Source organism: Lissotriton helveticus, chromosome 3_1 (genome assembly GCF_964261635.1).
Source record: "Lissotriton helveticus chromosome 3_1, aLisHel1.1, whole genome shotgun sequence".
Classification (NCBI taxonomy): domain Eukaryota; kingdom Metazoa; phylum Chordata; class Amphibia; order Caudata; family Salamandridae; genus Lissotriton; species Lissotriton helveticus.
In genome coordinates, this window is record NC_136061.1 from 838,668,283 (window position 1) to 838,689,221 (window position 20,939).

At 43.4% G+C, this 20,939-nt stretch overlaps 1 protein-coding gene across 1 annotated transcript in view; it reads right to left on the bottom strand.

Moving 5' to 3' along the window:
• DLGAP3 (DLG associated protein 3) overlaps nt 1-20,939 on the bottom strand; it is a 1,133,297-nt gene that overhangs the window by 34,819 nt on the left and 1,077,539 nt on the right. The window contains exons 10-11 of the mRNA XM_078683771.1: nt 13,388-13,746; nt 6,140-6,225 (exon numbers count right to left, since the gene is read on the bottom strand). Coding sequence (XP_078539897.1) covers nt 6,140-6,225; nt 13,388-13,746 — 445 coding nt within the window. The remainder of the gene's footprint in view (nt 1-6,139; nt 6,226-13,387; nt 13,747-20,939) is intronic.

The following is a 20,939-nucleotide window of genomic DNA, read 5'->3' on the forward strand; positions in this document are numbered from 1 at the left end:
CAAGTGACTTCCAGGACTGAAACATGGTAACCTGAGGACGTATGCGAGGTGACAGTCTGACCAATGATTTGCCTGCGTTCTGGGAGCTTGAAGTTCTGTATGATTGCTGTTTTGTAGAGAAATATTAGAGGCTCATGACGAGGCGATCTTTTCCTGGTTGTGCAGAGCACAGGAGATAGCTCAGATGGTTGTCTTCAGCAGGGCCAAGCATTTCTCTATTTTGTTTTGTAGTTTTATAAAGCACAACCTCGACCTGAACGCATGGAAGCGCTTTACATGAACACCAGTTACTTTACACAAGGTCAGATTCATTTTTTATGGGTAAGGGGAGAATAAGTGACTTGCCCAGAATCACTGGATGTTGAGGCAACACCGAGACTCGAACCTGGCTCCCCAGTTCTGCTACGTCACATCTTCTCTATTTTACCAAGCATGCTGCAGCTGTATATGGTCTTGTTGGGAGTTGGATGCTATGTTTTTTTTTAATATTAGAGTTCATGATGATAGACTGACATGCCTTGTTCTTTCTGACAACCTGATTGGCTGATTTAGGAAAAAAGAAGTTTGCTGGTCCATGCTTGGAACGCTATCTCATCACCCCGGCAACAGCAGCGGTAGCGTCGTCACATCTGCCCAGCCTCACCTCTCTGCAGGGAGTACCCTGGGAACAGCATGTTCCAGTGCAGCACTCCTTTCTCCGGGTTTGTTCTCTCTGCCAGGCGGTTTCCATAGTAACAGAAGCTGGACAAATGTCGAATGATGGAAGAATCCATCGCCTTCCTCCCGCCCCTTGATGCCCAATTGTTCCGCAGACAAAGAGGGTACGCATCTGGAAGGTCAGTGGAAGAAGAGGAGGCCTCGGAATGTAATTGGGGTATTCATGTGACATCCCGAGATGAGCTGGAAACGGTAAAAATAGATTGTTGCACTTGCTCACAAAGTATCAACCTGCCAAGTACTCAGGATGGAAAGACATATTGTACTATACACCAGGGCTGCTGCCTCTGTGTGTGCAGACACGTAGACCTGATGGTAAGATAGTTTACTAGGTGAAGCACTACTCATATACCACTGGTCCATCGATAGGTTTAAGGTCTCTACTGAGTTGACTGTGACATTCGTAAAGTGGAAATAACAATTCTATGGGTAATGAATTGAGAATACCCGTAGTTAGCTGAAATGAGTCAATTCAGGACAACTACTATGTAAAACACCCGTCTTACTTCACATACATTTTACAGTGGAGTAAAACAGGAACAAATGCACTTTTGACTGTTTGAGCATTGGACAATGGTGGAAACATGGTTTGTTCCAGTCCATATTACAAAACCTTTTTCTAAATTATTGTTGCTGCGGTCACATTTTTAGGAATGGCGCCAATATCGGTTAATGAATAAACAAAAGAAATCCTCGGGTCTAAAGTGCCAAAGTGCACGAGAAAGAGACAGCAGAGGTAATCTCCTGGAAGTTGTGGGGAAGTCCCACCTCCGGTTGCAGCTCTTCTACCACCTGGGGTACCTGCGGATAGAGCGGTACTTCTCCCCTGAGTTGTTGCCAGGCTGAGGTGAGGCCTCTCATCGGCAAACAACGGGTACGACCAGTAAATCAAGAACACCAAAAGTGGGACACTAGGAACGATCTAATAAAGTTTTTTTCGCTCCTGGTAGTACGTTTTCGCATCACTATCCCCACATTTTCAATTTAGTTTGTCTGCACTGCGCCCTTTACCCAACCAGTTCAGTGTCTTCTCATCAGCAAGATTTTGTATATCCTTTACAGAGTAGCAATAAAAACATCCCTGAGCTCCTCCCTCACAGTGAGGGAATTGTAGCCGTTGGTGAGCCTAGGTGTTCCCGTTAGGAGGAGAATCCCAGATGATGAAGCATGCCACCCCGATGGGTGAAGGGATTTCATCCTAATTAAGGGACTCCCCCACAAATTCCAGGAGATTATCTCTGCTGTCTCTTTCTTGTGCAGTTTGGCACTTTAGACCTGATAGTTTCTTTTGTTTATTCGTTACTGTTTTGGGATCTCATCCTCGCCGGTCTCAAAACTTCCCTTGGACCCCCTTCTCTCTTGTGTGTTCATTGCCAATATAGGTTACCCCACTAATAAAAGGTAAAAACAAGTTTATTCATGGTTTAGCTTTTTTATTCGAAGCACATTTAACTACACATGCAATATGTTGTAAAAAGATGCCATGCTAATTTTTGCATACATTGTGCACATTTTTCACAATATGTCTCTTAATTTCAAATATGAACTAAAACCACATCAGTTTGCACCCTTCACTCGGACGCAAGCAACAAAATTGGGGCATTTGATGCATTTTGATCCAGAGGTTTTCTTTTGTTTGCTGGTCTCAGGTTTACTGCTCCCAAATAAGTGGCTCTCTACCTTCAGATGGAGTCACCGACAAGACTGGTAAAGAAGTGGACTGTTGGCATCCCCAGAAGCTTGCCATCGCTTTGTGCTGGAAGGGGAATTAACTAGACTCCTGCTAACCTTCTCAGAAGCTGCTGACCTTCTCAGAAGCATTCCGTGCTCCGGAGAAGCTTGCAGACAGATAAGGCAAGAGAGGTAAACATCTGGAGCACTAGCCTTCTGGTAAGCTTGCAGCCAATTTGCGTCAAAGGTTACATATTAGAATGCTGAGCTCCTCATATGTCTTCAGACAGCTTTGGCTAGAAAGGCAAAAGCCTATGGCCCTTCTGAAAAACTTGCGATAGGTCTGGGTGGTTCTGTCTAAAGATGGATATGAGATGCAATATCCAGACCCATAGGATAATTATAGAAGGGTCAAATGAATTACTGCAATACTGATGTAATTACATTTTGCACTTCAATGTAATTTTAATTGTATTATGTAGAGCGTACTACCCCTGACGAGGTATTGAAACGCTTTTCAGCTAGTAGAGCACTACTCAAGAACCCAAAGTTAGAGTTGTACACTGACCGACCAGAGAAAAAATGACAATTGCAGCAATTGACTGCTGCAAACACTGACCAGCGCAAAACCGACCAATGCAGGGATTGAATGGTTTGTGCTAGTCAATTGATTCACATAACACTTCACCGGTCCATCAGTGCACAGTAGAACTGAACCAGTTCTGCATTATGCACTTAGGGCAGGCTTTAGGGCCGTGCGACCTGTACAGCTGCACCTGACGCTAACCTCGAGGGCCTCTGTGTTTAGAAAACACTTATGGGTTTAAAAGTACCTGCTGCTGAGTTCCTTGTGTGTGTAGCAGTTTTCAGTCAACAATGAAAATATCAAAAACAATTCTGTTGAATAATGTTCCTCCTGAAGATAGATGGAGTTTTGTCTAGTGGCAGGTTAATATAAAAATATAAAATAGTGTAGAGGGTTAAATCCCCGGTGCAAAGAATGTGTATCATGAGGATCACTGTATTTTATGTCGATAGCTCAGTGGGTTACTGCTTTTGTCAGAGAGATCCTTTTGTTACTTTCAGCTTATAAGTTACAATCCTAATATAGTAACCTATGAACTGTGAACTGTCATCAAAGAGCTGCATGCAAACTGCATTGTATAGGTTAGAACGTCATATTTTTTTGGACCAAACGTTTATTATCCTAATGTTGCTCACAAGGGTTTGTATGGATAGAAATGCATTTTTATTAATAAACTCACCCACAACCACTGTGGCATGTTTTGTGCTTCTCCAGTCCAAACAATCTTAAAATATTGTGCCTACTAGTATGGATGATGTGAGTCCTAGACCTTGTAATCCTCTTTGTCTTATGTAACAGTTTCTATAGACTGATTTACACATGTATGATTCATTGTCTCTGTATAGTCCAAGTGAAGTAAAGTGCTCTGATACCCAACACTGGTATGAGTAATACTATAAAACAAATAAAATGTTTGTGACAAAGGGGCTATGGCGAGCTGAAGGGCAGTATTGGAGGGTGGAACTGAGAGAATCCTTGCTGATGGAGGTCATGGAGGAGGCTTCGAAAATGATTATCGCACTGGGTGCCACCAGCGCTAAAGCCCACCCTGTATGCACTCTGGCCTCTCATATTCTGAGGGGGTCGCAGACACGGTCTCAGGCAGGATTTGAGGATATGGATATGGTGGTACATTGCAAGTAAAATCCCTGCTTTTTCACCCGTGAATTCATAATTGTAACCCACTGCAAATAGGAATTAAGTGGATGCATTAGTACCCAGTGGCGGCCGGCACGGCTCGTGGGTGGCGGGGTGGGAGCGGGGTGGTGCAATGGGGAGCTGCGGGCTTCTTGCGTTAAACATTTTTTTTACCTTGCAGCAGCCACTGGGTTCCGAGTCTTCTCTCCTGCTTCCCTGTGTCCGACTTCTGGTCGGAACAGGGAGAAGGCAGCCAGCCTCCCAACCCTAAGCCAATCACAATGCTGCAGTACAGCATTGTAATTGGTCTGAGCACCGTTACACGTCGCCCACCCAGGGGCTGTAGGGGTTGGCATGTTCTCCTAGCAGGCTGTAGTGCAGCCTGCATGGAGAGCCCGAGAGGGCCGAGCAAATGTTCTTTGCGCACAGGAGTGTTCTACCACTCTTCACCTGCAGTTCAGCCCCACCCTCTCATGCACTGCCGCAGCTGGAGGAAAAAATAAAATGACAATAACATTCCGTTATTATCATTTTACTTTTTCTTTCTTTGCTGCTCCTGGCAGTGAGGCAACGCTCCTCTGCCATAGCGGAGGAGCCGCCATTGTTAATACCTTTGAGATTTAACACACACCTTCATAGGCCACTGCAAACTTTTCTAACAGAGGGCACTTATGTAGTATGTACATTATGTAAAATATCAGAGTTGCTGCCAGCATTTGTTTTTTGCAATTTTCTCCAAGAACCAGTTAGTTCAATTTAATTCATTCGATTTTCACCCGCGATACCCCAAAATACATTTTGCGTATTTTGTAAAGAAGTTTGGGTAAAAAATTAGAGACATTTTGCTTAATTTTACGACACAATATACACGTTCACACCCCCTTTACTTTTAGCCCAAGAGGCAAGTTCCAAAAGTTCCCTTTTGAGCAAGAATTAAAACCTACTCAAGAGATAAACTATCCAATGTGACCCTTTTAATCCCTGATAATCGTTTTGTGGTGCCTGTACATACAAACAGCATTACCATTTTTTCATAAAAATGGAAACAGTTAACATGTTCAGTTTAATTCCAGTTCTGTGGTACTAGGGTCTAACTGAATTTAAAAGCAGATCATCAAAAAGTACCAAATAGTCAGTGGCACCTCTGCCAACTCACATGGCACCACCGTGTTTCACACGATATCAGCTCCCATCGTACGGTCAAGCAGTGTGGAGCCAAATCACACTGTGGGAAAGAAGACAGATGGAAACGACTGCACATGGGGCCGTCCAACTGTTTTTAAAGGCTCTGACAGCCTCAGTCTCTCCTCATATGGTGATTTTTTTTTACGATGGCATGTCTGTTAAATTTATAATACAAGCAAATTAGAGTGAAAGTCTCTGTTCCCTCGACTTATCATTATTTAAGCAGTGGTGGCTGCCACTGGTCTAAAAGGGTAGGACGGCTTGGGGCAGAGGAAAAAGAATAAACAAAAGGACTTACCCGCCGCTTCCGCTGCCGGCTGCCTCGTTGCTTCATTCACGATTGGCCACAAAGCAGAGGCTCCCCACCCAATCCAGAAGCTGCTCTTATGCTATACCTAGCTTGATAGAAGCACTAGGATTGGCCTGAGCGGGCTGGTCTAATGCTCACTTAGGCACAGGCAGTCTGTGCCGTTTCTCCACCTGGCTGTAGAATACAGCTGGATTGGATAAACATAAATGAGCATGTCTGTTTGGCAGCCAAACTGAGATGCACACTTAGAGTGCCCCCACAAGTCCTTTCCCTGCTATGGCCCGGCCTGGTCCCGTCCTAGACTATTGGCTTTGCTGCTCAACATCAGTGAGAGGTAAAATAATAATAACATTGTTTTATTATCAATGTATTTAATATCTGCTGTCTCTAAGCAGTGGGGCAATGCTTCTCTACTATTATGGAGGAGATGCCCCTGTATTTAATGTGCAACGCATGATTAACACACCTACCAAGAATATACCACGGTGGTGTGAATCTCTCTTTACGCCAGTATGTCCTGACATCACTATTACCTTTTGTCCTCTTCCACCTGCACGCCTATGGAGTGAAACTCTCTGCGACTCTTGCCCTCCGTGTCCGAATCTGAAATGGTCTCCACCTGGGAATTGAGAAAAAATGTTGAATCCAGTTATAAATACAGCTGAACACGAGAGAACAGCATAGTTTGTAGACAAGGAGAGCCAGGACTGGTATGACTAGGTGAGAATTTATATTATCTCCCACATACCCAAACATTTCTTGGGAATGTTTCTTAGAGGGTAACGGAACCCACAAAATGAAGCACTGGACGTGAAGCCATTTGTAACTATCTACGTCACCCTTAAAAGTCAAGAATGGTTGAGGTACATCAGGGTGTGGGAATTCAAAATAGTCTCTTACAGATTTGTCCTAGCTACGTCAATGATAGCTGGAGCATCCCAGGATAATCACTGACTATGTACATTTTTTGGTCTGAAGATGAATATTTTAACCCTTCTTGTTGGGTGACTGGCCCCCACCCGCCACGCCCTTTTTAATCCTACCCCGATACCCCAGCCCAATCTAAAGCATATAAAGTATGTGGGAATTTATAATCTGTAAGGCTGTGAATGGCAGACTTTACATTCGGGGGATCCGGATTTTTTTTTTAGCATAACAGTATTAATGCTCATGTAGCACGTCCAGCAGCTTTTTGGTGTAACTATACAAAACTCAGTGGTACTCATTAATTACCTGAGCGTTCGAGCTATTTATGCACTTCACACCCTGTGACAGTAAATATTTACAAAGACTGTAGGGACCAATGCACAAAGGATTTACTGTGAGTTTGGAGTAGTTCTACATATACCATAGACACTCCAAAATACTGTCTAAGACATACTGTTTCATTTGGGATTTATTTGAAAGTACAACGCTACATATGTGGTCGTTGCTATATATATTTCTTTGGGGTTTAGGGTGTTTTGCCATTGTCAAGTTGGTCATGCAGGCTGTGAACCCCCCACCACCATTTTTAGAGACACCCAGTACTTCTAGCATTCCATGGAAACAATGGTCTGACAGCTTTGAAATGTATCTCAGTGCCATTGGGGCATCGCAATATAGACCAGAAAGGAAAAAATACCTCCTGCTACATTGTTTGGGTTTTGAAAGTAAGGATGTTTTTAAACAGCTACCCTATCTTGTGCTAGCTGAGGGTGAGGAGTTGGATTACTATCAAGTGGCAGTAAAAAAAGTTGGTTGCAAGATTCGAGGTCCAGCCTAGTTTGGTTGTTCTGCGTCATAAAGTTTTCAAATGTTCTTGGTTGCAAAGTGAAGATGTTGACTCTTATATTAGTGCACAATGGAAACTATGTTCTCAGTGTGAATTTAGAGAGTTCCATGATCAACCTGTAAGAGATCAGTTCATTGGTCACTTCTCTGACAAGCATATCCAACAAAAACTATGGGTAATCTCTTGTTGGAAGATGTCAAAAAAGTTGCAAAAAGTATGGAACTAGCACAGATATCTCTTAAAGAACTCAATGCAACATCATCTATAAAAGAAATAATGTTAATGTAGTGACTTCCGGTTAGATGCATTGCAAAGACAGTAAAAACATTGAAAACATTATTCTAAATGCCCAAATACATGTTTTATGTGTGGTAATGCATCACACAGTAGAGAGGGCAGAGGCTGTCCAGCCAAGAATGTGTAATGCAGAAAGTGTGGCAAAATTGGACATTCAACAGAATAGAGTGCTGAAAGTGAGCAGTATTGTGCATGACAGTAAAGAAGCTAGGGAACAACTAATGGCCAAAGCTTTCCAAGACATGATAGTGGTAGTCACGGAAGACAATATTGTCAGTGGGGATCTCATGGAATCTGTGGATCCTAATGTCAATATTGATGTGGGTGGCAAGAATTTACATTTGTTGGTTGACTCAGGAGCACATATTACATTGATAACGTTCAGCACTATTTCGCAACACATGGGGAGAATTATTTTTATGTGATAGTGCTACATTGTTCCTCCATGAGTTGGGGTTGAAATCTATTCCTACCCCGACTGATTAATTGTTATTCTATTAGAGACTGATGAGTAATCTGGCCTTCTAGAGAAAGGTAGCCCTTCTCAATACCTGAGAGGGGCGCTGCTGCAAATAGATGGCAAGTGTCGCAGCAGATGGGAAATAACAATTACTGATATAGAACTGGAAGTCAAAGTTCCATAACCCTAAAAAAGTTGACATGACTTTTACTCCCTTTATAGATTGTTGAAAATGTAGAAGTCATTTGGGCTAAATACACAAGGCTACTTCGATCTGGTTTTAATTTATCACTATGAATGAAAATACATAGTCGCCATGACCCAAAAAACTATGGCCTAGAAATTGTAACATATTTTTCGACTTTAAAAAAGAAAGGCTGTATTGCTGTTTCTGATGGATACTTCTAACCACAGATTTCTCACTTTTGGAATTCTTCCTGAGTGCCAGACTGGATCCAGAAACTTTTTACAACAGTGCTCCAGTGCACCGTTAGGTGGCATGGTGTGGCTCTCAGCGGATTCCATACTGCTCTGGAATTGTCGGAGGGGAACAGTATAGAACTGCCGCTCTTGCACACTAACGTCAGTTCTTTTCTTTCCCAAATTTCCGACGTTGAATCAGAGCTCATCTTCCAACTTTTTTTTCCTGACAAACTTCTAAACAATTTGTCCAGTGTAATAAGGAAAGAGGTCCCCACACAAAATGTCAGGTTTCAAGCCATTCTGCAACTGCAAGAAACAGATGTCAGTCACAGACCCACATAAGGTGTGACTTTAGTGTCTGGATTCTTCGACATGCAATATGTGTGACCTCATTCATCCGAAGGCGATCTGAGACTGCAAGGCATAGCTGTATGTAAGAGAATACAAGAAGAAGTTGCAGCCTTCACAAAGGTCCCACTGGTGATCTAAGTTGTGTATGTGGGCCAAGTCTCAATTTGAGGCTGTTCCAGTGACCACTTAACTTCATACTCAAATTCCTCCAATAAGTCCGAGTCTAAGTGCAAGCACAGGAAAGTGAAGTGAAACTTCATCCCATCTCTCCACTCTGACACTAAATAGAAAGCACGGGGGCATCAAGATGTTAGCCGCATATCTTCAAGGTCTCTGGACATGGAACTGATTCCTTCATTTGTCCCAAAATACACTAAACTCACTGACCCCTCAGCAGTTCAACAATTTTAAGGAGTTGATGCAAATGAACGATCCACTCCCACTGGGACACTTTTTGGCTCCACAGAATCGTACCACCCTCAGTCGGGTTACCACAGGCAGGACCTTCTCCAGCACAGTCTGTTCTGCTCATACCAACTAAGGTACTTCGATGTACTCCAAGACCTAGATCCACACTGGTGTCTGTTACACCAGCACCGGGGTCGACACCACCAGCACCAGGAAGAGGAACTAGTGCCGACACACCAAAGTCGGACCTCAAACCAACTTTTGCTTGAGAATATGCTGTGAAATTACAAAAGCACAACCAGTCATCATGCAGTCTAACTCTAACCCAATGCTTCTGCCAATGGCGTACTAGAGGCTTCATTGTCTTTTTGGTTCTGACTCTGATCCTATGCCACATCAGGGTGCACCTGACGATGTTGTTGACGGGGATGGCTTGCTGCCTCCTCACTATACTGATGACCCCTTAAACATTGATTTGCAAAATGTCAGTGTGCTTGACACCTCATCTGAGACAGCGGTTGACTTATAACAGCGACGTCTGAGCCCTGATTTCCCTTTAATCATGCCCTGACAGATGCTATGATAGATACTCGGTTGAAGCCTTGTTCTACTCTGCCTGTGAACAGGCAGGTGGCCAGTCATCACAGACCGGTACCTGGTGATCCTCATTTTCACACCAAGCACCCACCTGCAGACAGCTTTATTGTGCAGGCCTCAACCAGTAAAGTGACTTTTATTACATTTCCAACTGCTCTGTTGGACAGGGAATCCAAGAGGATTGAGGTGTTTGGCTAGCACAATTTTTCCAGTCTAGCACTGCGACCTGTAAATCGTGTGTTTTTACTAGGTCGCTGCACATACATGTCCTCTGGAACATGGCCAACCAGATCTTGCTGACAGCCCTGTAAGACTTTAGGGACTCTTCAGCTCAGAAGATTCATGATAGACAGGATACAGCAGGATACAGCAAAATATGTAATCTGCTCATGTCTAGATACTACAGATTGCCTGGGGAAGGCAGTCAGTACTAGTGTTATACTTTACTGCAGTACTTCATCATTGCCGGAAAATCATCCGTACTACATCATTGCCGAAAAATCCTGGGGAATGTGTATGCATTACACAGGGTTTTCTGTACAGGTCTACCTCATGGATACGCCATTTGATGGGTCTCCACTTCTCAGTGTGAAGGCTGGCTCCACTTTGGAGCACTCTAGGGACATTAGAGCTACTGTGCGCTCCTTGGAATTGAGGACCACTGCCCAATATTTCCTGTATCAATTCAGAATGTTAAGGGGCTATGCCAGAGGGTTGGCCTGTAGAGAGAGACAGCCTTACCGACCAGCGCAGCAGACACCGCAGTCCTTTTGAGGCAGTGGACTTGTGTCTGGCAGACAGCCTCAATGCCAGCACTAGGATCTCATACGCACTGGTCATCAAGTGTCCCCAGAAGGTCTGAAAGCCCCTTCCACCAGGGCTGATAATATACTACTGCTTTGGCTCATGGAGTGTCTGTCTTTGATATCTGCAAGGTTGCAATGTGGATGTCAGAGTGTACATTCACAAAGCACCATTGCTTTGACAGCCTGGTCTGGCAGGAAGGACAATTCACCCACTTGGTCCTGCAAGACTTTTTTTTCTGAGTCCACTCCACTGACCCTCTACCAGGGAAGGTACTACTTTGATTTGGCAGTTCGGGCTGGACTGTTCCCATGAGACACAGGGTCAAGACTGATTTGCATAAAGTTGAGTCTGAACTGAGGTGGCAAAGTGAGCTAAAGCTGGATGATCGATTCAACCCAGATCTGTGACTGGGGGTGACTGTCTGAAAAGTTTCAGCGCTCTGTCCATCATCTCCTTGTGTTTGCCAAGGTACTACTTTGACATCTATTCTAAGGTGAGGAACCTTCGGTTAGAAATAATCATCAGAAGAACAAGTTACTTTCATTCAGTAAGGCTCTTTTTGGAAGATACTCTATCAAACCACAGATTCCTCACTGTCCTCCACCTCCCCATTCTGTGGATTGGCATAAATTTAACATCTAAAAAGCCCCTAGTTGGTATTCAACACAGGTACCAACAATTGTTGCTCTGCGTCTGAGGGTTCAGAAAGGGAAAAAGACAAGAAACTGAGGTCTGCATGCAGGGATGGTGTCTATATGCATTTCCACCCTCTCACTTCTGAGTAAGTATTCAATCAGTGTAGAGCTGCATGGTGCCACCTAGTGGCATGCAGGACCAAAGTTGTAAAAGGTTTCCAGATCCAGTTAGGCACCTGGGTATTTTTAGGTGAGGAATCTGCAGTTGGACAGATTATCTACCAGAAAGAGCATTACAATACTTGTTCTTCTAGAACATTTAGCCAAACTTCATCTTCATAACTACGTTTATTTCTTCTTGATATTTTACTAAACACTCAACAGGGGACACAATACATAGAAAGTAAGAGAGAGACAGAGAGAGTGTGTGTTTGCGCTTGTATAGATGAGTATGAGCCGGAACTGCTTTTTTTCCCCAGTCTAATTTAGATACTTAACAGCAACCTGGATTTTCTGTATGGTACGGCTGGACAACATAGTCAGCACTTGCGTCTGTAGTTCTGCACCAGTAAAAGTGCAATTTTCCAATAATATTTGCACCGACTGTGTGGTGAGGGAACAACTGAGTTGCGGAGGGACAACTAGTGGTTTATTTGTAAGAGAATAAGTCCTGGGGCTCAAAGTTTTGCTCAGAATCCCGCAGTTGATGCATTCAAATGTTGGGGGTGCTGAATACACTTGCTATGTAGTTTTGATTCCATCTCATGACTATTTCATCCACCACCAGACACTCCCAGCTGCTTTATCTAAATCTTTGAGGTTCTTTTTCACCTCTGCTTTCTTTTTTTGTCGCTATTTTGTGCAGTTCTCTTCCTCATTTTCCCCCTGTTTTTCTGGGTCAAAGTGTGATGGAGAAAAATAAGTGCTGGTCTCAAATAAATGTGCCCACACCTGTGTCTACCAGCTCAAATTAAACACCAGAGACAATATTTGCAAATATCTACTACAAAATGTCCTTTCTTGTACCATCCAGTAGGCACAATTGTCTTGTTTGCACCAGTCAGTAGGTGCAAATGTCCTCTTATGCACTGTCAATGTGCCCATGTGTTGTTTTTCTACCCACCAGTGGAACAAAGCTCCTTTTTGAAATGGCCATTTGGTTAACAAACAAGGGCAATACTGTCCCAGCATTGGTGCAAAATTGACCAACACTGATAATTTGGCCACAACTTTGACACTGTATTTGGTGTTAATCTTGGTTAGTGCATGATGTTTTAACCTGTTTTTTACGCCTTCTATTTTTAGCACAGAAGTAACTTAGACATTATAGAGGAACATTTGCGTGGGAGCAAAACCTTTGGCCAAATAGATATCTAGGATTAGAACTCCAATTTCCTAGTTCCACGGTCATAGACCTATCCAGTACAACACGTTACATCCACTTGCCCACAGGCTTTTTGAAACTATGGAACATAGCCGTGGCACAGAAAACAGTCACAAGACCTATGCGTTTCTCAAAAATAAACCCTGGCATACCTTGTTGGCAATGGCATGAGTCCTGCCTTATTTTCTAGTCAACACTATTTCCTCTATCTTCGTCTTTCCTTGGAATGTACTTCATTTGGGAAACTCCATTCAACCCCTGAAATGGGAATTTACATCGGGTACACATGGAGATACAGCAAGGTACAAAGTCAATAGTTCGACTTTAGTTTTGCTTCCCATCAACAACACTCTACTTTGCACTGTTGCTGCTATAAAGGATTTACAGACTGCACTTCCTGTCCTCCTCTGAAGTAATGTTATCTTTTGAGGGTTTAAGGAAGCTCACAAAATGGAAGGTATCTTGATTAGGAAAGAAGCATATGGAAACCTGGGAGCTTTGATAGTTTCACAGAGCCTTTGAATAGAGAATTTGAATGCCAGTAGTACTAAGGAACAACATATTTTTATTAATGTCAAAAGTGTATATCCCCTCCAGTGTTACACTAGGTGTTAAACAGGCCTATATTAAACAAAGGCAACATACCTGGACTCCAATGGACGGGCGCCACTTTCTCTGTCGCAGTCCTGCTTTGAGATCTTCCCGAGAAGGGACGGGCTTAGGTATCACAGTGGTGAGTTTAGGGGAAGCTCGATGTTGGACTGTAGATAGGTCCAATGACAGCCCCCGTGCCTTCGACATTGTTGATGTCTTTGTTGTTTCTAAGTTCTCAGCTGAGTTGCAATGGCCTTTGACATCCTTGGACCATGGAGGTACCCGGGATGGCTCCTTGTGCAGGTATGTCTCATGCGTGGACTCCGTGCTGCTCTGGGCCGTGACCGAGATGATAGGCTTGGTAATGAGACGTGGAGGAATTGGCGGTGGAGCTTTCCGGTAACTGAAGGCTGTCATGAAAAAGGTGCAGTTAGGGATTACATTAATTGTTGCTAATTCATTTCACAATATCACCATGAAATAAGAGCTTGCCTTCTGAACGTGCTCGATTGTGCAGCGCAATCATATATGTTACGCACATCACAGATGTTTTTAACTTTTGTGCCAAGAGTCTCACCTTGTAGAACAAATCTCCAACCGATCACCTTGTCCCAGACCTTTGGATATTATGAAAGGGCATGAAAGCATGGCAATCCACTCACTCTGGCTGAAGATGTAGTGTTTTTATTCCACAGTTCTCTTACTCCAGAACCATAGAGCAGGTGTGATGTTATTTGGACGTTGTCTGCTCTACAACTCCTTTTCTTCGATTACTCTTTGGTCACAGGGTGATGCTGATTAGACCGAGCAGAATGATGGAACCAACACCAGCCATTTGCAGCCCGACAGAACACATTGTGCCTCATGACATTGTATACCCAGGTTCTGAAGGACACAGGGAACCCCAATTATATTTAATGATAATTATTAAACATAACTTTGACGTTGTCCAACCCACCCGGATATGCCATCTTGGATACAACCATACCCAAACTCTATATGGTCAGAGAGTATTGTCTTAGGCTTTTTAGGGGTGACCACAAAAATTAAACATTTCAAAACAGTAGGTCCTACAAAATGTAATCAGTAGTGCAGTTACAGGGACTAAAGTGTTGCAGGGCAATTCTTCATCTGGAGAAATCTTCAATTGATTGTACCCAAAAAAAAGTTGGAAATGCACATCATATCTCTACTGAAATCTTTAAAACAACAAGGAAACTTGTCCATTTGCTAATACAGCATCTGGGAACCCACACAATCCTGATTCATCCTTTGTTCTGTGTATGGTCATTTGTTCCATTTGTTGATGTTGGAGGCAGTCTAATCTGTACTGCCTTCCCTGGAACTTAGTTGACATTTTCACAATCCTCCTAGCCTTCCAGAGAGTTCAGCCTGTATGAAAATGTTTAGTCAGCACTGGCAAACAGTACAATTCACAACACAAAGATCATCTACTCTTTGCTACAGTGCGCTGGTAATTCAAGTGCTGTAACTGTTTCCGCTGCTCTCACATCCATTACTCTTGCACACACGGCTAGTGGTCCCTTAGTCACTCACTGTAGTGGAGTGCAATGGAGCACAATTTTCTGTGATTGATAAAATAAACGTTTATACCATCATTTCATTGACAAATCACATAGAAAATGAATGAGTGCAAAAGTGAGAATGCTAAAATTCTGGCTTTCAAATCAGTTGTTAGCTAGGCAAATTGAGGACTTTTTACGTCGTTATATATTGAGTAAAGATAATGTCCGTTTTTCCTTCCATGTGGCCTTGTCAAATATTATTGGTACAGAAGGGGGTGGTGATGGACGGAGCATCTGAACCTATCAAACACTCACACCCAGTCAAAAGATCTGGGTTTAATCCATCACAGTTCTTTAGCCCACTCTGCCACCCCAGTTCAGACATGGCTATATGCAAATCATTCTGACCCTGTGCCTCATGGGAACAGTCCAGCCCGAACTGCCAAGCCATGCCTTCCCTGGACCGGAAACAAGCTTCCGAGGACCGGTTTCTGGCATTACAGCCGTCTTCAGCCCGGCTTGCTTGAATCCAGTGGCAAAGTGAGCAAGGGACTCACGTCTGAGCATACCCTGCCACACTTATGGCGGCCAAAAGCGGTACAGAAGGGGGTGTTGATGGCAAATATTATTGTCATTTAACAATGAGGCTTTTTCTACTTGGCAGCAAACCTGAGATTGGCAAATGCAGAACCCACTAACAGATAAGGCCGCACGTATCCAACACCTTTTCCCTGTCTCCTCTTGCCATGCAGAGTAGTCATGCCTGCAGCTTCCAGAGTACTGTTCCAGTCACAGCTCACATGACTCGCGGGTGAGTGGGCGGGGATATGGGTCACGCAGGGGTTTGTGCGGGGTGGAAGGGGAATTGAAAAACGTACCTTACCAGATCCCGCGTTTTCCTGCTGCTTTCCTGCTCTCCTGCCTCTGGCAGGAACAGGAAGCAGGCATCCTCCATCCCCTATGCCAATCACAATACTGCAACAACAGCATTATGATTGCTGCGGGCGCTTCTATAGAGGCCATTTTCTCTATGTAGGCTGCATTCAGCCTACATAGAGAAAATGCAGAGTGCGCATGACTGGTTTGGTTGGCCCCAGAGGGCCGTCCAAACAGTCAGGGCCCACAGCATTGGGCAAGCCGCTCCCCCCTACCCACACATCCACCCGCCCCCAACTAGGCATTTCATTCTGCTTTCTCGTAGCGTGAGAAGCAGAAACATGAAATGGTATTTAAAATACCATTTTATATTTTCTCTTCTCGCACTGTGTGAAAGCAGTGAGGCGACGGTCCTGCACCCTAATGGAGGAGACGCCCCTGTTCTAATCCCCCACGGGAAGATCCTTGTTAAGCTTTGCTCTCCACCACGTTTCAGAGAAGACTGCTTCACTTGCTTTCCTCACTCACTGTGAAAAAAAACCTCTTGTCATCTGGGAGCCTAAGACATAAGGCCCATTTTGGGCATCCAGATAGAAGGGCCATTTTAAAAAAAAATTTATAAAAAAGCTCACCGCAAACATTTATCACTGTGGCAAACGTCGAGACAGAGATGTGCTTCCACTGAAATTGTGATTCCTTGTTAAACGAGGATAACCATTTTCAATTATGTTTTCTCCAGGTAGGGTCAGAACTGGCTTTTCACTGTGTGAGCGTGGTTGTAGCTATTGCTGTGGGCAAGGACCAGGGTACTCAGCAAGCCTGGTTTCATTTCGGCTCACCAGTATAAACTTTGGGTATACTTGGAATATGCCTGCTCAAATGCAAACCAGAGATATAGGGATTATTTGATTAAAACAACAGATATTTCATTTTTAGGCTAGGATGCCTCCAGCAGCTCTTTTTGACATGCACATACCAAGACTTTGTACTTATGTTCCTGAACCCCTTTTGTGAATGAGATGACATTTGTGCTGAGACAATATTCTGCTACAAGTATTCTCATTAAAGTTCGTTGATCGAAACACTGGTCCTTGCAAATCAAATAAGCTCTGCTAAGTGTTGAGACCAAAGCATCTCTGTGTAGATATTACTAAATATTTAAAGAGGGTATGACCAGTGAGCAGTGGTAATATTATATACATTCTATAATATCATCTCATGTGAACATTTGTGTACTTGCTGTAGCTTGGGAATTTATAATAACTAGCTTGCTCAACCGGATGTCATTTTAACCAAATTGGTACCTTACGGAATGTTGGCCTAGATTTACAAAGGTGTCATGCACGCAGCGCAGCACCCAAAGGTACAGCGCTACCTTGCGTGACAGGGAGAGAGTACTGGGAGTGCCATATCTACAGAGTTATGGCACTCTTCTCCTCTCTCCCTAGCACCGGTGCAGAATTTTGCTGCATAGCTCCATGCACACATCTTTGTGCCATAGTACAAGGGTGTGTGCGCGAGGCTAGCATAGGTTTGTTCCTTCAAAGGTTCCCTTCCAGTGCAAAATACATACTCTTACTAGACAAGTTTTAAATCTTTTCCTACTTTGTAGTGTGCTATATAGTGCAGCACACATGCAAAGCCGCAAAAAAAGAGAAATGAAAACATTTCTCCTTTTAACGCCTACTTTCCAGCAGAATTATTTCTTTGTGGAAAACCCTGTCAACTAATGTTATTAGATAGGATTTTGTGTCAAAAAGCATGGGTTGTTCCATGGGAATGCCTATATACCACCCATATAATGCCCCCAATAAGCTAAGTAACGTAAAGCAATGAGTTGCGCTGGTTTGCCTTACTTTTCCTTACAACCTGCACAAATAACAATATGTGTTGGTTTGTAAATCCCTAGAAAAGGTTTTGTATCAAATTTGCATTAAAAAAGTAACGCAATCCTGATGTAAAAGCTTTAAAAATCTTGTCCGTTATTTTGTTTTCATTATAATGGTTATGCAATAAAAGCAATGCCAGTAAATTAAATGGGGTGGGAGGTGAACTCCACTCTGCCAATGGAGTTCACTGAGTTTTGCCCACTCCCCTCTCTGTATAGTGCGCGGAGTTCTGAAAAAGTCAGCGAAGCAGCTTACAGCGGAGGATTTCCTCTAGTGTGGTTCACCAATGTTAAGTTTGTGAGCACACGTGAGGAAAATAATACGCTAAGACCAACTCCCAACGAGATTTCTCAACTTGGGCGGTTGCAGCAGTTAGCCACCGCTCGTGTTGACAAACCTGCTGCTTGCGTTGAGGAAGCTGCTGCTCAAGTACAACATCTACTTGAGCAGCAGAAAGAAGCACCACCCTCTTGCGCTGCACATGGTGCTGTTCATGCAGATTTTAGAGCGCAGGACAAACTCCTGGTGCTAAAAATCAGGGCAAGCAACACGAGTTACCACACTCCGCTGCTTGCGGAACTCCACCAAGCACAGCAGAGCTTTTACAGCACTTAGAAGAGTTCCACATAGCAGAACTCTCCAAACTCTGCCCAGGTCTAAAATTAAATCAGACCAGGTTGTGTTGAGATCCAGGGCTGTCTTTAGCACTGGTGGTGCCCAATGCGACAATCCCATCATGGGCGCCTTCCCCATTACGTCCTCTTCAGATTTCTTTACTACCACCCAACAAAAATGCCCTTCATCTCTCCTAAGCCCCTCTCTCCACGTACATTTCATTTGTTTTAAAGTGCTGGCAAAGGCTAGCTTTACAAATCTGCTCAGCCATTCGCTTAAAATATAGATTTATTCTTTGTAGCAGGCATATTAACCTTCATCACTACTTTCTGGCGAGTCAAAACTGCCACTAGACAAAACTCCAATCTCTCTAGCAGGAACATTAATCAACAGAGAGTTATCTTGACATTCTTATTGCTGCCTGAAAGTGGAACGCACAAGGAACTCTTCAGCAGCTGCTTTTAAATCGTACATTAATCCTAAACACAGCGCCCAGTGCAGCCACATGGGTCGCACCCCCTAAAGCTGGCCCTGATGGTACGTGCACACCAAACAATGTCTAGGCAGCCAGATGTTGGGCTGAGCAAATGCTAAATACAACTCCACAAGAAGTAGGAATCATTGTCTAGAAGAAATTATGTTCAATGCCTCTCAAATATTCTTAGGGGCTGCGAATTCTGCAGGCAGCTGAACTCTCTCTGAAAGCACTTGAGAAGGAACGTACTTATTCCCAAATGGCTCTCTTCAATGATCTACAGGTGAATATGTGACGTTACAACGCGGTCGTTACACTGCGGTACATTACATTGCAGTTATTAGAATGCAAGTCGTTACAATAACTTCCGCTGGGGGGCGCTGGACTTAGGAATAGTATGATTTACTATTCCAACTGAAGCCTACGTAACAGTAGGGAAGGTATAGTCGGAATAGTAAATCATACTATTCCTTAGTGTATAGCGCCGTCCAGCACAAGTCGTTGTAACGACTTGCGTTGTATTCACCACGATGTAAACGTACCGTGGTGTAACGACCGCGTTGTAAAGGTCGTTCACCCTTTCTAATAACTCAGAACTCTAGTGATGCTCTCTTGTTCCTTCCTTATGTGTTTTCTATAGTTGAAGGGAGTCAGAGACAAAACAAGGTGACAATGAGAGTAGGTTGGGGGTCTCTGTGGGTCGCAGGCTCCAATCCAAGCCAAACTGGCCCAGCGCTTCAACCTCATAAGATCGAACGTTCAATGGGCTGGCTAAGGAGAACAGCAAACGTTTAAGTCAACAGATTCTTGTGTATATTGTTTAAATAAACGATATTATCAAACCGAACCATATAACCCTTGATAAGAATTGTTATATTTAATTGTACAACCAGAACACTCCAAAACACTGCTCATGAACTCAAATGTGACAGATGAAATCACAAATGTCATTATTGACATGGCTGATGATATTACATATCACTTCAACAATAACATCACTGAAGTTGCTTCCGCATATAATATTATTGTGAAAAGAAAGCCTATTCTGTCATTGACAGACAGCAGATACATAAAGAGAAAACCCCATATGATGTGATTGGTGAAATCATTGTGTTACACTTTGTTATATCTTGTGTAAGGTTGAGAGAGCGCAAACTGACCTAAATGTATGAGTACATCACACTTACCTGTAGTAAGCACAAATCATGAGGAGAAATGCCATGAGTGCTAATAGTATCTGTAATTATATTCTGAATGTATAGCTAATGTAGAGATTTAAGTAGAAGTGGAACTAATACAGAAATGTGTGACACTATATGATTTTAGTAGATGTGATTATTTCTGAATCCATGTCGTGTAGCTGTTAAAATGTAAGATGGTATGTGGTTAAACGCAGAATGTGGTAGGCCTCAGGGCCAGAGCTAAAAGGGAAGGTGTTTCTTTTCACGACACAGATTGTATTAATGTTTTGGTCATTGCATTAAATGGGCCATGATTTTTAGAGATGTTTACTGAATAATAGAATAAGAGTATTAACATGCTTTAATTAATGAAGAAGTTGAATGCTATAATCATGATGAGAAATATTGTAGGCCTGAAATGTTTTAACATTGATTTACACGTACATGTCTGGGCCAAGAAATGTTGCAAGCCTTTTTGGAAGTCTATGAGAGTTGGGTTCTTGGCTGCAGATGTCTGTCTGCAAGGAAAGGGGGGATCCAATTATAAATGAATGAATAGAGGTCTGTTCAGTAGACGGCCCAGACATGGAGGAGGGTTCCGGAATGTTTAAGGGGTATCAGCGGGCCGGAGAAGAGTCTGAGAAGCAAGGTCAACTCTAACGTATGAGGCCCAATACAAAGCATCATGGAAAAAGCCAGAAGCTACACCACGTGAGGGGCGTCTCGCAAGGGGCGTCTCAAATGTTGTTGACTGTTTTGTATTAGGGACAGCACCCCTGGGTGGAGTTAGAGCAGATACCTGAGGACCCTTTAGAGAGCGGATGGGTAGGCAGAGAGGGGTCATGACTGGAGAACTATAGGTTTTCACCAAGAGACTTAGAGTGAGTGACTTCCCTTGGGGGTCATTCACTGCTGACACCTTTGTTAGGTTGGGACTTGGTTAAGTAGGGATACCATCTAGAGCAGGGTAGGGACAGCCTAACCTGTGCGTTTTCCTCCAACTTAAATGAAGGAGAGATATGCGTCAATGCTGATAGCTTT